General features: G+C 41.7%; 1 protein-coding gene across 4 annotated transcripts in view; it reads left to right on the top strand.

The window, feature by feature from the left end:
- The window catches only part of WDSUB1 (WD repeat, sterile alpha motif and U-box domain containing 1), an 86,408-nt gene extending 72,829 nt beyond the window's left edge, over positions 1–13,579 (top strand). For 3 of the 4 annotated variants that reach the window (XM_075933481.1, XM_075933480.1, XM_075933482.1), the window contains exon 11: positions 9,068–13,579. In XM_075933481.1, the coding sequence (XP_075789596.1) occupies positions 9,068–9,240 (173 nt within the window). In that variant the 3' untranslated portion in view covers positions 9,241–13,579. Of the gene's footprint in view, positions 1–4,480; positions 4,726–9,067 lie in introns of all 4 variants that reach the window. The other variant, XR_012905173.1, reaches the window with a different exon arrangement.
- The last annotated feature ends 2,523 nt before the right edge of the window (positions 13,580–16,102 follow it).

The raw sequence follows: 16,102 nt of genomic DNA, 5'->3' as shown, positions 1-16,102 counted from the left end.
TGATAATTGGGGAAGCTATCTTGGTAATGGGTAAGGTAGTTGGGGTCTTTGTTCAGTCCCCCCGGAGAGTGTCGAATTTTAACATGAATGACAGTTCAGAGGATTCCCTTTCAAGTGCAGATGTAAAAGGTCTTTGTAGCAGAATGCAGGTGGTTAGGTCGTTGAGACAGTGTCCTTTCTGGTTGAAATGGCAAGAAATAGTTTTTTCTTTGTGATCTTGTCCGATATCTGTTTTGTGGACATTAATCCTTTGGTGAAGTGTCTGAATGTGATTTGTCCTTTTCTTATGTGTTCATTTTTTTTAAATTGTATCCTTTGGTATATATGGTTGTGACTATTTTCTTCCACTATTTGATCTGAGGAAATGGGTCTGGCCCACGAAAGCTCATCATCTAATAAACCATCTTGTTAGTCTTTAAAGTGTTACATAGTCCTGCATTTTGCTTCAGCTACACCAGACTAACACGGCTACATTTCTAACACTCTAGTGTGGTTGTAAAATGAGGAACATGCCATAATCATTATTTTTATGCCCAGTAATAGAGGCTTTATGGAAGAGACAGTGCTTGCCTCAGGGAGCTTAGAAACTAATCATAATTATGCATTTTACTAAAATAATTTTTAAGAGACAGCATCAAAGTAATTATAAAGGTATTTAGGTATCCAACTCCCATTGATTTCTAGGCAGGTCTGAAAAATCCCATTGAGCTCTTATGTGCATCCTTTAGGCACCTAAATACCTTGAAAAAATCTGTTAGTACCCAAGTAATTCAGTATCTTGTTGAATATTTTACCCCACAATTTGTATAATTAAAACTGGGGGAGGGAGGGCTTTCAAAAATGTAATATAATTTCCAATGGTGGTTACTCTGTATTTCACGGAGATTGACAATGAAATAAGCCTGACCTAGTTAGAGTAATTTTTCGGGTTCTATGTTCTGTTCACATTTCCTGTGCTGGAGGGGAATGTTTAAATTAATAAAAGTATGTTAATAAAATAGAAGCATTAAGCAGAATAAGTTTTGAACCAAACTAAATTGACAGTGTTCAATTAAGAGAGTTAAAATGTGATTAAATCTGACATTTGTATTTCATAAAATCATTTTGATAGAATAAAATAATTATATCCCTTTTTTGCAGTCTGGTAAACCTATTCTGCTTTGGTTCAGTTCACTTTGTAACTGATGCACTGAAATAATTGTATTTGTGGGATGCATCAATTCTATTACAATTGATGTGTGATTAATATTTTAGAACCCCTTTATAGTCTCTTTGACCTCAGAATCAATCAGCTAAAAGTGTGCTAAATATAAATATTTTGCTGCATTTTAACTTTCTTACAGATAGCTCATAAATGCTTATCGAGGCTCAGCCTGATGCATTATATTTCCTCTAAAAATGTTTTATTGTTAGTGTTTAGTTTTTTGGAAAATATGTTTGACTTAAACATAGCTAAGCAACTGCATATGCAGTAAACTGTCACTGCCTACATGAATTTTTTAAAGGAGCTGAGTGAGCAGTGTTAAAATGCAGACTGTCAATTGCAATTTACTAGCTAGTCACGCCAGTGTTTCAGTGCTTCTTATTTATACGTGAAAGGCTGTGGGCACAAGGGACTTTGCCTAGCAGCTCTGATGATTCCTTTGACAGCTTTATGATGAACTTTGCAAAACAATTTTAAAGCCTGTATTGAAATGTAATTAGTGATAGAATAGTTCTGTTGAGAATCCGCGCTCTTCATTTACTGAATGCTCAAGGTAACATATTTGTTCACCAATAGAAAACAATGTTAATTCTTCCACAGAATCACTTTGTTTTATCAGAATATTTTTAATTCCATCAAAAGTTGATTTTTTTCAAAAAAAATTCTCAAGAAAAATATTTAAAATAAAATTAATGTTCTCTGAACTTAGTTTCATGTAATATTTTATTTCAGAGAGTTACTCATATCGAGATTTCATGTATAGCATTTTAGACCGGGAGGAAAGTTTTAAAAACAATAGTACTAGTTTTGCTAACCAGTTAAATCTCTGTCTGAGCTATAGTTAAACCGTTAAAGTTAATTTTGACTAGTAATAGTGATGATAATGCTTTAGCAATTGCTTTGCTACCAATGAGAAGATCATGTTGTCTGCTTTGGAAGTGCCTGTTATCTGGGAGAAGGAGTAAGTCAAGATTAAAATTTTTAATACTGCAGCTGAGAGAAGCTTTTTTATTTTAATCTTGGATTGCTAACTTTGTTTTGTTGCATCCCTGCTGAGATCAATTTCCAGTCTGCCTATAACTATTTATATGTTAGGAGTGCCATTATTCAGAGTGGATAAGGTGAATATGCTATTTCTGTATGGGATGCTTTTGTGTATAATAAAGTAAACCTGATTAGATCACTAACTGAAGGTCAGATGAAACGTGGTCTTTTAAGGCAGATTCCTTTTAGAAAGGAGTCTGAAAACGTTTGAAAGATGAAAGGAATCCAGTAAAATATCAAATTTACTTGCTGCAGGTTGAACCTCTCTGGTCTGGCCACATCGGTGGCCTGGCATGATTTTAGTTTGCTGGAAACTTCGCCACACCCATGATAAAGGGACATCCAGCTGTTCCATGAAGTTTGTTTACAGCCACTAGTCCTGGCTCTCAGTGTTCTGTGCTGTTATTTAGCTCTTCAGTCTCTTCTCAGAACCCAGTAAGCAGTGAAAATCTTGGTTATACTGCTAGACAATATTGACCTCCCATGATCTAGCAAATTCTCTGGTTCAGCATCAGTCAAGTCCCAAGGCTGGCAGACTAGAGAGAGATTCAACATGTATTAGAAAGTGTCATTGTTTAGAAAGCATTTTACAAACACAAGTTTCTGTAAAACACTTGAAATATATTTAATTAAAGCAAGTTTTTGATATATAAATGGTCACCGGCAGCTAAATATTGATCTGTCTGATGGTACTCCATCGACACGGGTGACTTAAAAGTGTAGAGTGAAGTGTTGGTCCCACTAAAGTGAGGGAGTTTTGTTATTTTCTTCAGAGAGACCAGGATTTCACATACAATGTTTTTTAAATTTAACTTCTGATGTTTTAGTATAAAAACTTAAAGTGATACACAAAGATATGAGAAGAACAGAGTCTACTCTCCGTGGACGGTGATGTTGTACTTGATATGTGTAAATAGTGCAGTCATAGTCCCTTTCTTGACTATTTAGTCTTTCTCAATTTTTTTTATAAAGTACCCCTTTAAAAATATATATAGAGAGATACACACACACACACACACACACACACACACACCCCAAGTACCTACAGTTTTCAGACACACAATTTTATTATCTACCATTGTAACACGTTTTTTTTAAACAACTTAATCATAGTTGGGCGGGTGATGAAATTTTGGGGTGTAAAAAGCACAAAAATAATGAAGGGTTGTAAAACTTAAACAAATTCAGTTTTTTTTCAAAATTTCAGTTGTGTTGACGTACCCCCCAGACTTCTCTCAAGTACCCCTAAGAGTACTTGTACCACTGGTTGAAAAACACTAATTTAGTCCACCCAAGGATTTAGGAAGTATTTATGTGGTTATATTAGACTGTGTTTAGCTAGACCTTTTTTTCTACAGTAGGAGGGTTCTTTTGAAAGAATTATGCTGGTATATTTTTTTTCCTGGTATAGCTATCTAGCATAGATAATTATAACAGCTTTTACTGATATCTACTTGGGTATGTCTAGACTACACCTCTCTGTTGCCAGAGAGATGTAGATTAGGCACATCGAAATTGATAATGAAGCAGGGATTTAAGTATCCGGCACTTCATTAGCATAAACATGGCCACCGCTTTTTTCAAAATGGAGCTTTTTCAAAAAAAAAGTCAGTCTAGACACAGATCTGTTGAAAATAAACCCTTTTTCGACAGATCATGTATTCCTCAAAAAATGAGGTTTACAGGATCTGTCGAAAAAGGATTTATTTTCGACAGATCCGCGTCTAGACTGCTGGGGGTTTTGGGGGATTTTTTCTGAAAAAGCTCCATTTTGAGAAAAGCAGTGGCCATGTTTATGCTAATGAAGTACGAGATATTTAAATCCCTGCTTTATTAGCAATTTCGATGTGCTTGATTTACATCCCTCTAGATGCCTAGATGTAGCCCTTGAGAGTTTGTGTTTGTCCAAGGACTTCTCTTAAACAGTAAGAGCTAAGCCCACCAAATTTGGTATACAGCTTCCTCTTATGGTAACTTAAACTAAAACTAAAGCAAGGTAAGGTTTTGTTGTGCCTGGAATGGGATTTCTTCTTATAAAACCGTACAGAAAAAAGAACCACCAGGCAGGTGGAAGGGGTTTGTTGGTGGGGATTCTTCCCTATCCGGTACTGCCCCAGCTCCAAGCCTCCCAGCCCCCCAGGAGCCTTTAAGGAGGGTGGAAGGGGGGAGCTAATGCTCCATTCCTCTCCCCAGATTACTTCAGGAACATTGCTGACTGTTCCTCTTTGTCAGGGAGCATGGAGAAGTGCAGAGTTTGCTGCATTCCTCACTCTGACTGAAGAATGCAGGGAGCAGATGAACCTGGACCTTCACCCTTCCCCAGGCTGTGCCTAGTGGAGCTACAGCGCCCATGAAGAGGCACCTCTCACCTGGCCTCAAGCTTTTGCAGACAGAGCTGGGGTAGTCCTCTCTTCCCAAGGCAGCCTGCATATTGAACCCTTCATCCTCAGTCCTACCCAAGAGCAATGATTTAAATGGTGTGTACATTTTAATTTAATTTTCCAAAAATTGACTTAAGGGCCCTCGCAGTGTTTGGTAAATCTTCTAGTAGCTTTTATATGGGTTCCCTCAAAATGGTATAAACTATCCCAGTGTAAGCACAGTTATACTGATGGAGAAAGGGGTAAGCAGTGAGGTAGTAAAGTTTGCAGATGATACCAAACTGTTTAGGATAGTCAAGACAGAAGCAGACTGTGAGGGACTCCAAGATCTCACCAAACTGAGTGATTAGGCAACAAAATGGCAAATGAAATTTAATGTGGATAAGTGTAAAGTAATGCACATCGGGAAAAATAACCCCAACTATACGTATAGTATGATGGGGGCTAATTTGGCTACGACAAATCAGGAAAGAGATATTGGAGTTATCGTGGACAGTTCTCTGAAAACTTCCACAAAGTGTGCAGTGGCGGTCAAAAAGGCAAATAGGATACTAGGAATTATTAGGAAAGGGATAGAAAATAAGACCTAGAATATCTTACTGCCCTTGTATAAAACTATGGTACGCCCACATCTTGAATACTGTGTATAGATGTGGTGATCTCACCTCAAAAAAGATATTTTGGCCTTGGAAAGGGTTCAGAAAAGGGCAACTAAAATGATTAGGGGTTTGGAACAGGTCCCATATGAGGAGACGTTAAAGCGACTGGGACTTTTCAGTTTAGAAAAGAGGAGACTGAGGGGGGATATGATAGAGGTATATAAAATCATGAGTGGTGTGGAGAGGGCCGATAAAGAAAAGTTATTTATTAGTTCCCTAAATAGAAGAACTAGAGGACACCAAATGAAATTAATGGGGAGCAGGTTTAAAACTAATAAAAGAAAGTTCTTCTTCACACAGCGTGTAGTCAACCTGTGGAACTCCTTGCCAGAGGAGGCTGTGAAGGCTAGGACTATAATAGAGTTTAAAGAGAAGCTAGATAATTTCATGGAGGTTAGGTCCATAAAAGGCTATTAGCCAGGGGATAAAATGGTGTCCTTGGCTTCTGTTTGTCAGAGGCTGGAGAGGAATGGCAGGAGACAAATCGCTTGATCATTGTCTTCGGTCTACCCTTTCTGGGGCACCTGGTGCTGGCCTCTGTCGGTAGACAGGATACTGGGCTAGCTGTACCTTTGGTCTGACCCAGTACGGCGTTCTTATGTTATGTTCTTGTATGATATAATTATAAAAATCACACCCTAATCAGCCTGTGATAGTAAAATTTTTACATGTAGACAAGGCCTTAGTCCAAGATTAGTGTCCTGTAACTTCAAGAAAGAATTCTTTTTATATAAATCACAACTAAGCCAGGTTTATGCTGAAATTTTTCTATCTTGCTAAATCAGTCAGGGGTGTGATTTGTGATTGACAGCGCTATGCAGACAAAAGCCTGTACTGTAGAACATGGTTTTGCCAGTATCACTTATTTTAGAAGTGGGATGTGGACTAAGGTGGCTTGAATAAACAAAATCGGTTTTGTCAATATAAGTTGCATCTTCATTAGGAGTACTATGCTCATTTGTATACTGGTACACAAGACCTGGCCTAAATCCTGTCTGTTTTCTGTATCAAATGGGATGCTACATTGGACATTGAAGTCTAAAGTGTTTCATTTGATTTCATGAGATAGTTCAAGTGCTACTGTATAACTATTTTAGTCATATTGGGGCTACCATAAGATTCTCTTTCAACACAGGGGGTTTGTTTAATTCACATGGGCTTTAGTATTGGCATCAGCAAACTGGCTTTGCTGTAACTGTGGCCTTTTGTTAAATTTGCAAGTTTCTTTTATAAATGCGTTTGAGCATCAAATAGGTTTAATTATAGAAAACAGTGTTAAAATACTTCATATATCTACAGTTAACATCATTTAGAAGTAATCTGCTGCAGATATATTTGGTGTTGCTCCATCAATATAGTAACAGAATTACCAATACATGACAGGATTATGCTAGCATTGTACTTTATTCACTATAGTTTAAAATCTAACTGGTAATACTTATTTTAATTTAAAAAAAACCTGCACTTCTTGCAGAAATAAAACTAAAATGATAATATAGAACCACACACATCTATTCTTTACAGATCGGAGGGTGTATTGTGAATAGAAATATCTTTTGATTTCCCCTCCTGTGTTGACCACAAGATCTGCATTCTTCTTTGAGTGCTTGCTCGTGTCCATTCCAGTTAGGTGTGTTCATGCCGCATGCACAGATTGTCGGAGAGTTTTCCCTTAGCGGTACCCATTGGGCCAGCCCCTTGGAGTGGCGCAGCTATATCGGTGCATATATACCCTGCTGGCCCTCCACCCTCTCAGTTCCTTCTTACTGCACATGGTTGTTGGAGCTCCCTTCTCGCTTGCCTGCAAGCGTGATCTCAGCAGTATTCAAACTGTTCTAAGTAGTTATCACCTTGTCCCTTTTGTTTCTTATCCAAGTTACTTTCTCTGTTAGATAAAGAAAGGTAAGTTGTTTGGGTTGGGGCTCGCCAGTTGCTTCCCCTTTCCACCCAGTCCACAGGGCATGCCAAGGCATCACGGTTTTAAGCCCTGCACTGACTGTTCCAAGCCTACACCCCGTGGTAACCCACACGATTCGTGCTTAAAGTGCTTGGGCAAGGCCTATGTCCCGGCTAACTGCAGAATCTGCTACAGTTTTAAACCCAGGACACCGCGTGAGAGGGACTTATACTTGAAGATACTCCTTATGGAGTCGGCGCTTTGCCTGCACTGTCTTCTAACTTGGCACCAAAGTCCTGCAGCACACCACCTTCAATGCTGGAGACTTCTGGTACCTCATCGGTGTTGAGGCACCCTACGACGTGGCACCACTCAGTCGCCGGTACAGCACAAGAAGAAAAGAGGGGAGAGGGGCAGGTCCCCAGTCAGGGCACCCTGTTGTGCCCACACCGGCCACAAGGTCTGCTGCGCGTGGGCCAGAGTGTGGCCAGTTGAGCGCAACCAAAAGCCACAGTGCAGGGGAAGAGTCAGATCAGGTCCAACAGCCCTCCACTCCGGATACGTTCAAGGCGGCATGGGAGCTGATTGAGTTGACGGCTGACTTGCCCTCCCCTCCTTTAGAGCGCAAGAACTGGTCTCGGGCTCAGGCCTTGGCATCGGATCCAGGTAGGCCCGCACCACCCTTGGCACTGGCGCCCCATGTGGTACAGCGTTCCCTGGTTCTCAGGTCAATGCCGGCACCGGCAAGCCTCTTGGCACTGGTGGCTTCACTCTCTCAGGAGTCCAGAGAGAGCTCAGCATCAAGCACAGTCATCCTGGCGGCCCACTTGATAGCACCAGAGCGCCTCATGCCCCCTCTGCTGGTGTAGCCCTCGAGCAAGCCAACCTCAGTGGTTCGGCACGCGGAGAGACATCGTTTCCTGGGCCAAACCTCCACTCCACCGTGGTGGGAGTCTGACTACTCAGGAGTCCAACGTGGAGTCAGTACCATCGAGGGTGTCCATCTCTCATTCCCACTCTCAGCACTGCTCAAGTTCCCACCATCCCTAAGATCCCTGTCCTGGCACCGCTCTCACTTCTGGCATCATGAGTGCCACGACAATGACTCGGGCCTCTCACAAACATGGCCTCCACAGTGGCAGCATCTGGATCAGTGGCTGTTCTGGCCCCCCTGGGCATACCACCAGGCCCAGGGGAGCGTTCCCTGTACGGCAGGGTCTGCACGTTTGGGGATCTGGGCCCCATCTTCAGCCACCCTGCTTCCCAGTGCCCCAGCACCGCATGTCTTGGCAGTATGCGGGGAGTCTCCCGAGCCCCAGTCGGAAGACGGCGGGGGTCATGGGCCGTCGGAGCAGTCTGCCCCCTCTCAAGCGTCGGAGCAGCACCATGAGATGGAGGACTCGACAATACGAAAGTATTCATCGTCCTCCCCTGACAAGGCCCTGGAATGGTGTTGCTCATGTCCATTCCACATCGCACCCACTTCTCCTATGTCATAGCATTACGGCAAGAAGGAACTGAGGGTGGAGGGCCAGCGGGGATATATATGCACCGATATAGCGGCACCATTCCAGGGGGCTCCCCGGCTGGCCCGATGGGTACCGTTAAGGGAAAACTCTCTGGCAAACCGTGCACGGGATGGACATGAGTAACATGTCGGACAACGTTACAAAGTAAGTAACCATCTTTTTTCTGTTCTGAGACGCATCACATGTCTTCTGGAAAGTCCTTTAAATTTCCATGTCAGTTTGCCCATGTGGAAAAATGTTTTCCTGAATCCCAGTGGTATTATTGAAGCTTAATCTTTAGTATCTAAAGTATATTAAGAGTTTTGAATAGACATTGCTATTTTAACATTTTAATTGTATTTTTCTCTTTATAGATGGCTATTCCTATGAAAAAGAGGCAATGGAAAACTGGATCAGCAAAAAGAGACGGTCTAGTCCTATGACAAATCTCCCTCTTCACTCTCTTGTGCTTATACCAAATAGGACTCTGAAAATGGCCATTAATCGCTGGCTAGAGACTCAGCAGAAATATAATGAAACAACTTAGTCTTGAATACATCAATTGTTCTAATTTGTTAATTACAATGAAATTGTAGGTAAAGGAAGGAAATAACTATCAGATATCTTAAAACACTGGAAAGGGAAAAAAGATACAGACTAAGGACATGGACAGAAGTGTAACTCACATAGAGTCCTTTAAATGTAGAACTTTAAATAAAAAAAAACCTGTTGGTGCCTAATAGAGTTTTTTTTTTTAATATTTGAGCTTTAATTATAGTAGTTTTGTGTAAGAAAGTTTAAAAGCTAATTGAAAATATGTAGGCTTGGCAGAATTTGATTTTTATTTTTTTAGTTTCAATAAATAATTATGCTCGTTTTAAAGCATTTTTTAAATGTTCATGGTTGCAGGGAATTACGATGGCATGGGCAGTTTTTTAAGGACAGTTGATGGTAAGATTAAAAAAGCTGAAGCAAAAAACTGTCAATATCATGTCAAAGTATACAAACTTAATATCCTTAAATCAAAATCTAATACATTCTCAAGCACCATTTTTCTTAGTTTGCCTATCTGTAAATTTAGCAATGGAAGTATTTTCATCTGTTTGAGTGTACAATGAAATTGATGTACATCTACTTTAAAAAAAATCAAATTCTTCCATCCCTAAATATATGCATGCTTAAATAAATAATGATATAATGTATGTTTTTTGAGTGTGTGTCAAAAAATCTGGTATTTTGTTTGCAGTAGTTATAACAAAAGAACATTAAGGTTGCAAAGTTAAGCACTCAAAAGTTAGGAATTGCCAATAGTAAGGATCGTGAAACCTTTGTTTTGCCTCTTTGTACATGATAGTCTTTAAATTGTATTACACACTCTTTTTGCATAATCTCTTTGTTTCTACTCAGAGAAATGAGATCCTGAAACAACCTTACAACTTGTTAGAAGGGCAGACAGAATACTTAAAATTATCCAGCTCTTTTTAAAAATGGAGTAGAATTGTGTGATATGGTTGTTTGTAATAGAGAAGAAGGTGCAACTCAATAGCCTTGTGTTTTGCTTCTAAAGTTAACATTTCAGGATTTCAGCTGGTTACCTGCTGGGATCTGAAGAGATTTCCTTCCTGTCTATGCATTCTTCAGTGTTGTCGTCTTCTTCCTCTGAAGCATCAACAATGGCATATCTGGAGAATGGGATTTTGGGCAGAGCAGAGGTTGCGCAAGCCATTTTCTTAGATGCTTGACTGGTTGGTTCTTACCCACATGCTCAGTGTGTACCTGATTAGCCTATGTGAGGTCAAGGAGAAATTTTGCTCCAGGTCAGATTGACAGACTCTGGGGTTTTTTATTTCTTTCCATTGATGGGTTTATTGTATGGCGACTGGGTAGTAGTGGCGGGCCACTGATAAACTGGTCAGATTAGATGATCTTGTGATCTTTTCTGGCCTTAAACAGTATGTTTTGGGTATCTTCCTCACCTTAGCTCTTTGTTCTTAAGCTTCAGAGGGGTAGCCAAGTTAGTCTGTAACCGGAAAAACTTCAACAACAACAAATAGTCTAGTAGCACCTTAAAGGCTAACAAAGCTTATGCTCCAATAAATCTGTTAGTCTAGAAGGTGCCACAGGACTTCTCGTTGACCTTGACTTAAGCAAAGCTTTTGAAACAGTCTCCCTCAGAATTCTTGCCAGCAAATTAAGGAAGTATGGATTGGATAAATGGACTGTAAGGTGGATAGAAAGCTGGCTAGATTGTTGGGCTCAGCGGGTAGCAATCTATGGCTTGATGTCTGGCTGGGGGTCGGTTTCAAGCAGAGAGCTGCAAGGATCAGTTCTAGGGATGGTTCTAGTCAACATCTTTATTAATGTCCTGCATGAGGGGATGGACTGCACCCTCAGCAAGTTTGCAGATGATACTAAGCTGGGAGAGAGGTAGATATGCTGGAGAGTAGGGATAGGGTCCAAAGTGACCTGGACGATTTGGGCCAAAAGAAATCTCATGAGGCTCAACAAGGACAAGTGTAGAGTCCTGCACGCAGGTTGGGGACTGACTGGCTAAGCAGCAGTTTGGTAGAAAAAGATGTGGGGATTACAGTGGATGAGAAGCTGGATACGAGTCAACAGTGTGTCCTTGAAGCCAAGAAGGCTAATAGCATATTAGGTTGCATTAGGAGGAGCATTTCCAGCAGATCTAGAGAAGTGAAATATTCCCCTTTACTGGTGAGGCTACATCGGCAGTATTGTGTTCAATTCTGGGGCCCCCAACTACAGGAAGGATGTCAACATGTTGGAGAGGGTCCAGCAGAGGACAACTAAAATGATTAGGGGGCTGGAACACATGACCTACCAGGAGGCTAAGGGATTAGGACTAGTTTAGTCTGCAGAAGAGGAGGAGTGAGGGGGATTTGATAGCAGCCTTTAACTACCTGCAGCGATGTCTCAAAGAGGATGGAGAGAGGCTGTTCTCAGTGGTAACAGATGGCAGAAGGCGGCACATATAGAGGATCTGAGGAAATTAGTCACACTGGCTCCAACTGGAGCAAAGGCAGTAGATGGAACAGGGACCAGCAAGGCTGCCCCAGTCTGAAAGAAAGAAATCATCCCACTGCCTGAGGGTGCACATTGACTCTGGAAGGTGAAGCATCAGCTTCTCCTCACACCCTTCTCCCCAATTTCCAGGCTCCAGTGCTCTGAGGCATATTGACTACAAGGAGACCAGCACTGAAAACTGTGCACTATGGGCACCTCAATAATATAACTGAAATTATCCTTAAATATAGAGCTCCTTAATAGCTAGTGTACATCCTCTCTTTAGGATGCAACACGCTGCTGCCTGAAGTGTTAAAACAAACCCTGGTGTTCGACCCCCCAGCATTTCAAACTCTACTTCTAATAGAAACAAGACTTGTTTGTTGGGGGGAGGGGGTGTTTTGAATTCAACTAATACAAAATAATTATAAACTGCCTCTTGGATCTTTCTAAATATTTTTCTCCTTCTCAATCCCTCCCAAAATCAGCTGGTTGCAGCTTCCACCAGGACCATGGAGTGACAATTCCTGGGGGAGGGGAGAGGGGGACTGATCTGAGGGCATGGTGTGGCATATGAGGTAGATAAAGATGACTCACAAATAGAAAGAATTTAAAATCCCAAATGTCACCAAAAGCCACTAAGGTGGCTGTGTCAGCACTGAATTCACATATTTGAAACAAGTTTCCTTATCTCTGTTGCTAATAGCTCCTTAGATTATCTGGTAGTCTTATCAGCTTGATTTTCCTTTTCAGTTTAGGCTGGGCATTTTACCATCTGCCTGCCATTCAGTTTGAACAATGAAAAGAAGTTGGCCAGCTGCTCTTGTTTTTCCTAGTCAACTCTGGTGTTCATGCACTAGGACATTCCTGCATGTGTGATTAGGGGCTTTATCTGCTCCCCCCCCCCCCCCCCCACACCCCTCTCTACAGTCCCAACTTGTAGCAGATTTCTCTTTTCTAAATGTCTGTTCATATTAGCTTTTTAAAAACCATTTTAAATGTAATTGATTTGCCCAGAACTAGTTGATATCTTTATCTACTTTTCCTGATATTTTCTTTTGCTCTCTGGCTAACTATTCATATACCTGTGGGTATTTAGAAGCTTTGGCTTGCCTAATTAACATCTAGCTAGTCCCCATTCAGGTTTTGTGATGTCAGAATAGTTTCCATCATGCTGAATGGTGATGTCATAAAAATGGATAGCAGCAAAACCGAATGAGCTGATTTTCACCCATGTACCTCTTTGCAATCAATAGTGTTGGGATATATAAAGGAAAGGAACCCAGGTATTACATGGGTCTTGATAGCCTCACTTTTGGCAGACTTTTCCCATATTCTTTTTGGTGATTTTTGCTGCAGGTGATCCTGACTAATATCACTGGACACATGGTTGGTTCATGCATGTTCTCTTTTCCTTGACTGCTTAGAGATGGGGGTTTTGCAAACATCAGTTTCACTAGCAGCAGTGCTGCTAAACCAAGATTCAGCTTTGTAAAAGTGAAGGTTATGGAACTGAAACATGACTCAGATGCAAACTCAATCCCCAGCACAACATTCAATAAATGAAAGTTGATAGGGAAGAAGGGGTGAGAGAAAAGAGAGATTAAGTGGTGTGTGTGTACAGAGTAGGAATGTGAAGGACTAGTCAACAATCCGATAAGTTTAGATTAATCCATTTCTGTTGTGGGAGTTTGGATCTGATGCCTGTGCTGTTAGCAATGGGGTTTCCTCCCTTTTGTAACTAAGTCCTGAGCCCATGGGAGTCTCCCATGAGTATATTAATTGGGGACTTTTTCCATCTAGTCATTATGCTTGCAACAGGAGTATTGTTTTGCTAATAAAAGGTGTTTTTTTAAACCTGGTATTGGTTCATTTCTGTGTCCAGGAAAATGGCTGTGGGATCTGAATGCCTCTGACAAGGGGATAGCAGCCACAGACTGCAGTTTATATTTTCTCTTTCTTTGTCAAGCTCTTTGGAGAAAAGAGCTTGGGGTGCCCTGGGGTTGGTTTCAAGTGTCCACCTGTTTGTGGGTTCAAAAGCACTTGATGGTGGCAGCAGATTTTTATCCCCAAAATCCACGTATTAGGATTTTGAGGGGAAGTTTTATACCAAAGCATGGAAAGATAAGGTTTTGGGGTACTTTTGCAAGCCCCCTACTTCTGCATTCATTGTGCCAGTGTGGGGAATCAGACATGACAACTAGTCTACACATGGACTATTTGATTAGTCTAGTCCAGTGGTCCCCAACCTTTCCAGGTTGTCGGGCGCCAGGGGGCGTGGCCATTCGCCCGCCAGGGGGCGGGGACACTTGCACCCCAGGGGCGGCCCCCCCCATAGCTGCATGCCCACGGCCGGCGCTCCCCTCGCCCAGCGCCACGTGCCCGGGGCCAGCGCTCCCCCCCCCCCCGCCCAGCGCCATGGAAATGCCCCCGCGGGTGCCATGGCACCCGCGGGCACCGTGTTGGGGACCACGGGTCTAGTCAATTTAACATCCCTAGTATCGAAGCAGGCAGATGCACATTCTTTCCAGCATACACATGGCAAGTAGGAAAGTGGTGACATTGGTTGCTAATATATGCAGAAGTGACCTTATGTCTCTCCTCCCTGCATATGTTCATCTTCACATAACCTTAATTTCCTGTCTTAAAGTGAATCCGAGAAGTAGATTAAGTGAACAGTTTAAGGGCGTACATATTTAAAATGCATGGAATGCCCAAATGACATCATCCAGGAAAATCCCTGTCTGTTATTACTGTAGTCATTTCCAATAGAGAAAATTATGGGAAATGGCAAAAAGTAAAAAAAAAAAAAAGTGTGTCAAGGAGGCTATATTTTATAATTACATAGCAACTGAAAAGAACTTCTAACAGAACACTTTTTAATATTACAATAGGACAGGGACCTATCCCTGCCCTCCAACATGACACTAAGCTAGGGGGAGAGGTAGATATCTGCAAACTTGCTGAGGGCGCAATCCATCCCCTCATCCATGTCATTAATAAAGATGTTGAACAAAACTGGTCCAAGAACCGATCCTTGGGGCACTCCGCTAGAAACTGACCGCCAACCTGACATTGAGCTTTTGATCACTACCCGTTCTGCCCGAAAGTCTAGCCAGTTTTCTATCCATCTTACAGTCCACTTATCCAAACCATATACCCTTAATTTGCTGGCAAGAATATTGTGGGAGAGACTGTGTCAAAAGCTTTGCTAAAGTCAAGGTATATCACATCCACTGACTTTCCCATATCAACAGAGGCAGTTACCTCATCATAGAAGCTAATCAGATTGGTCAGGCACGACTTGCCCTTCATGAATCCATGTTGACTATTCCTAATCACTTTCCCTTCTTCCAACTGCTTCAAAATGGATTCCTTGAGGTTCCCTTCCAGGGACTGAGGCAAGGATGACCAGTCTGTAGTTCCCTGGATCTGAAAGGCCCGGGGGCCACATTGATACACACAGCACATGCCATGGGCCACAACGTCAGTGTGGTTGCATATACATTGCAAATATATGCAAAGAGCCTTTTTCACACTAATGGGCATGAATACAAAGATTAAGGCAAGACTACACAACACACAGGCCCCATGTAAGTCAGTTCTGCTGATATTAATAAAATGCAATATTTATCAGATTTCCACCCATATGAGAGCACTTTTAATGAGCAAAGACAGGCCAGGAACTTAAGTACTAAAATGCGTATCAGATCACCATTATATTGAGTTTTTTTGGCTCCCATCCACAGGCCACGTGTTGAATCCCACGTAATCCCAAACCGAGGGCCACAAACAAACGGGCCACATGCAGCCCATGGGCCACATGTTGAGTAGCCCTGCATTAGGGCATAGCTACTGAACATTTTACAGTATTTTATTATTTGATTTCATATTATTTACAGTCATGCACCTTGTTAATTATCCCTTGTATATTCTTTCCTCCATGCCATTTGAAAATATACATGAGCTATTTTTAGTAACAGGTGGGTGCCCATGGTGCACATGACCACAATATAGGTTCACAAGACAAAACTCACTCCACTCACGGATGGAAAATCTTAGAGGGAACACTGGACCCAGCTTAAAGTCCTGACTAGGGTAATTTAGTTAGGGTTGGTCCTGCTTTGGGCAGGGGGCTGGACTCAATGACCTCCTCAGGTCTCTTCCAGCCCTATCAGTCTAAGAAGAATTTCTGGGCAAACATACCACAAAACCAGTGATATACCTGAGATACTTAGCTGATATTTCCACCCTCTGGACAGATGATCTAAACTAACTGATACATTTCAACCACAACTTTAACAATACCATCCTAGAAAAGCAATACTCAGACCTCAGTGGCTCAGGAGCCAAATTAGCCATTAACATTACCCCAAAGAGACACT

The sequence above is a fragment of the Pelodiscus sinensis genome, chromosome 7 (assembly GCF_049634645.1).
Source record: "Pelodiscus sinensis isolate JC-2024 chromosome 7, ASM4963464v1, whole genome shotgun sequence".
Classification (NCBI taxonomy): domain Eukaryota; kingdom Metazoa; phylum Chordata; order Testudines; family Trionychidae; genus Pelodiscus; species Pelodiscus sinensis.
Note: the sequence above shows the minus strand (reverse complement) of the source record. Positions and strands in the feature narration are given on the sequence as shown.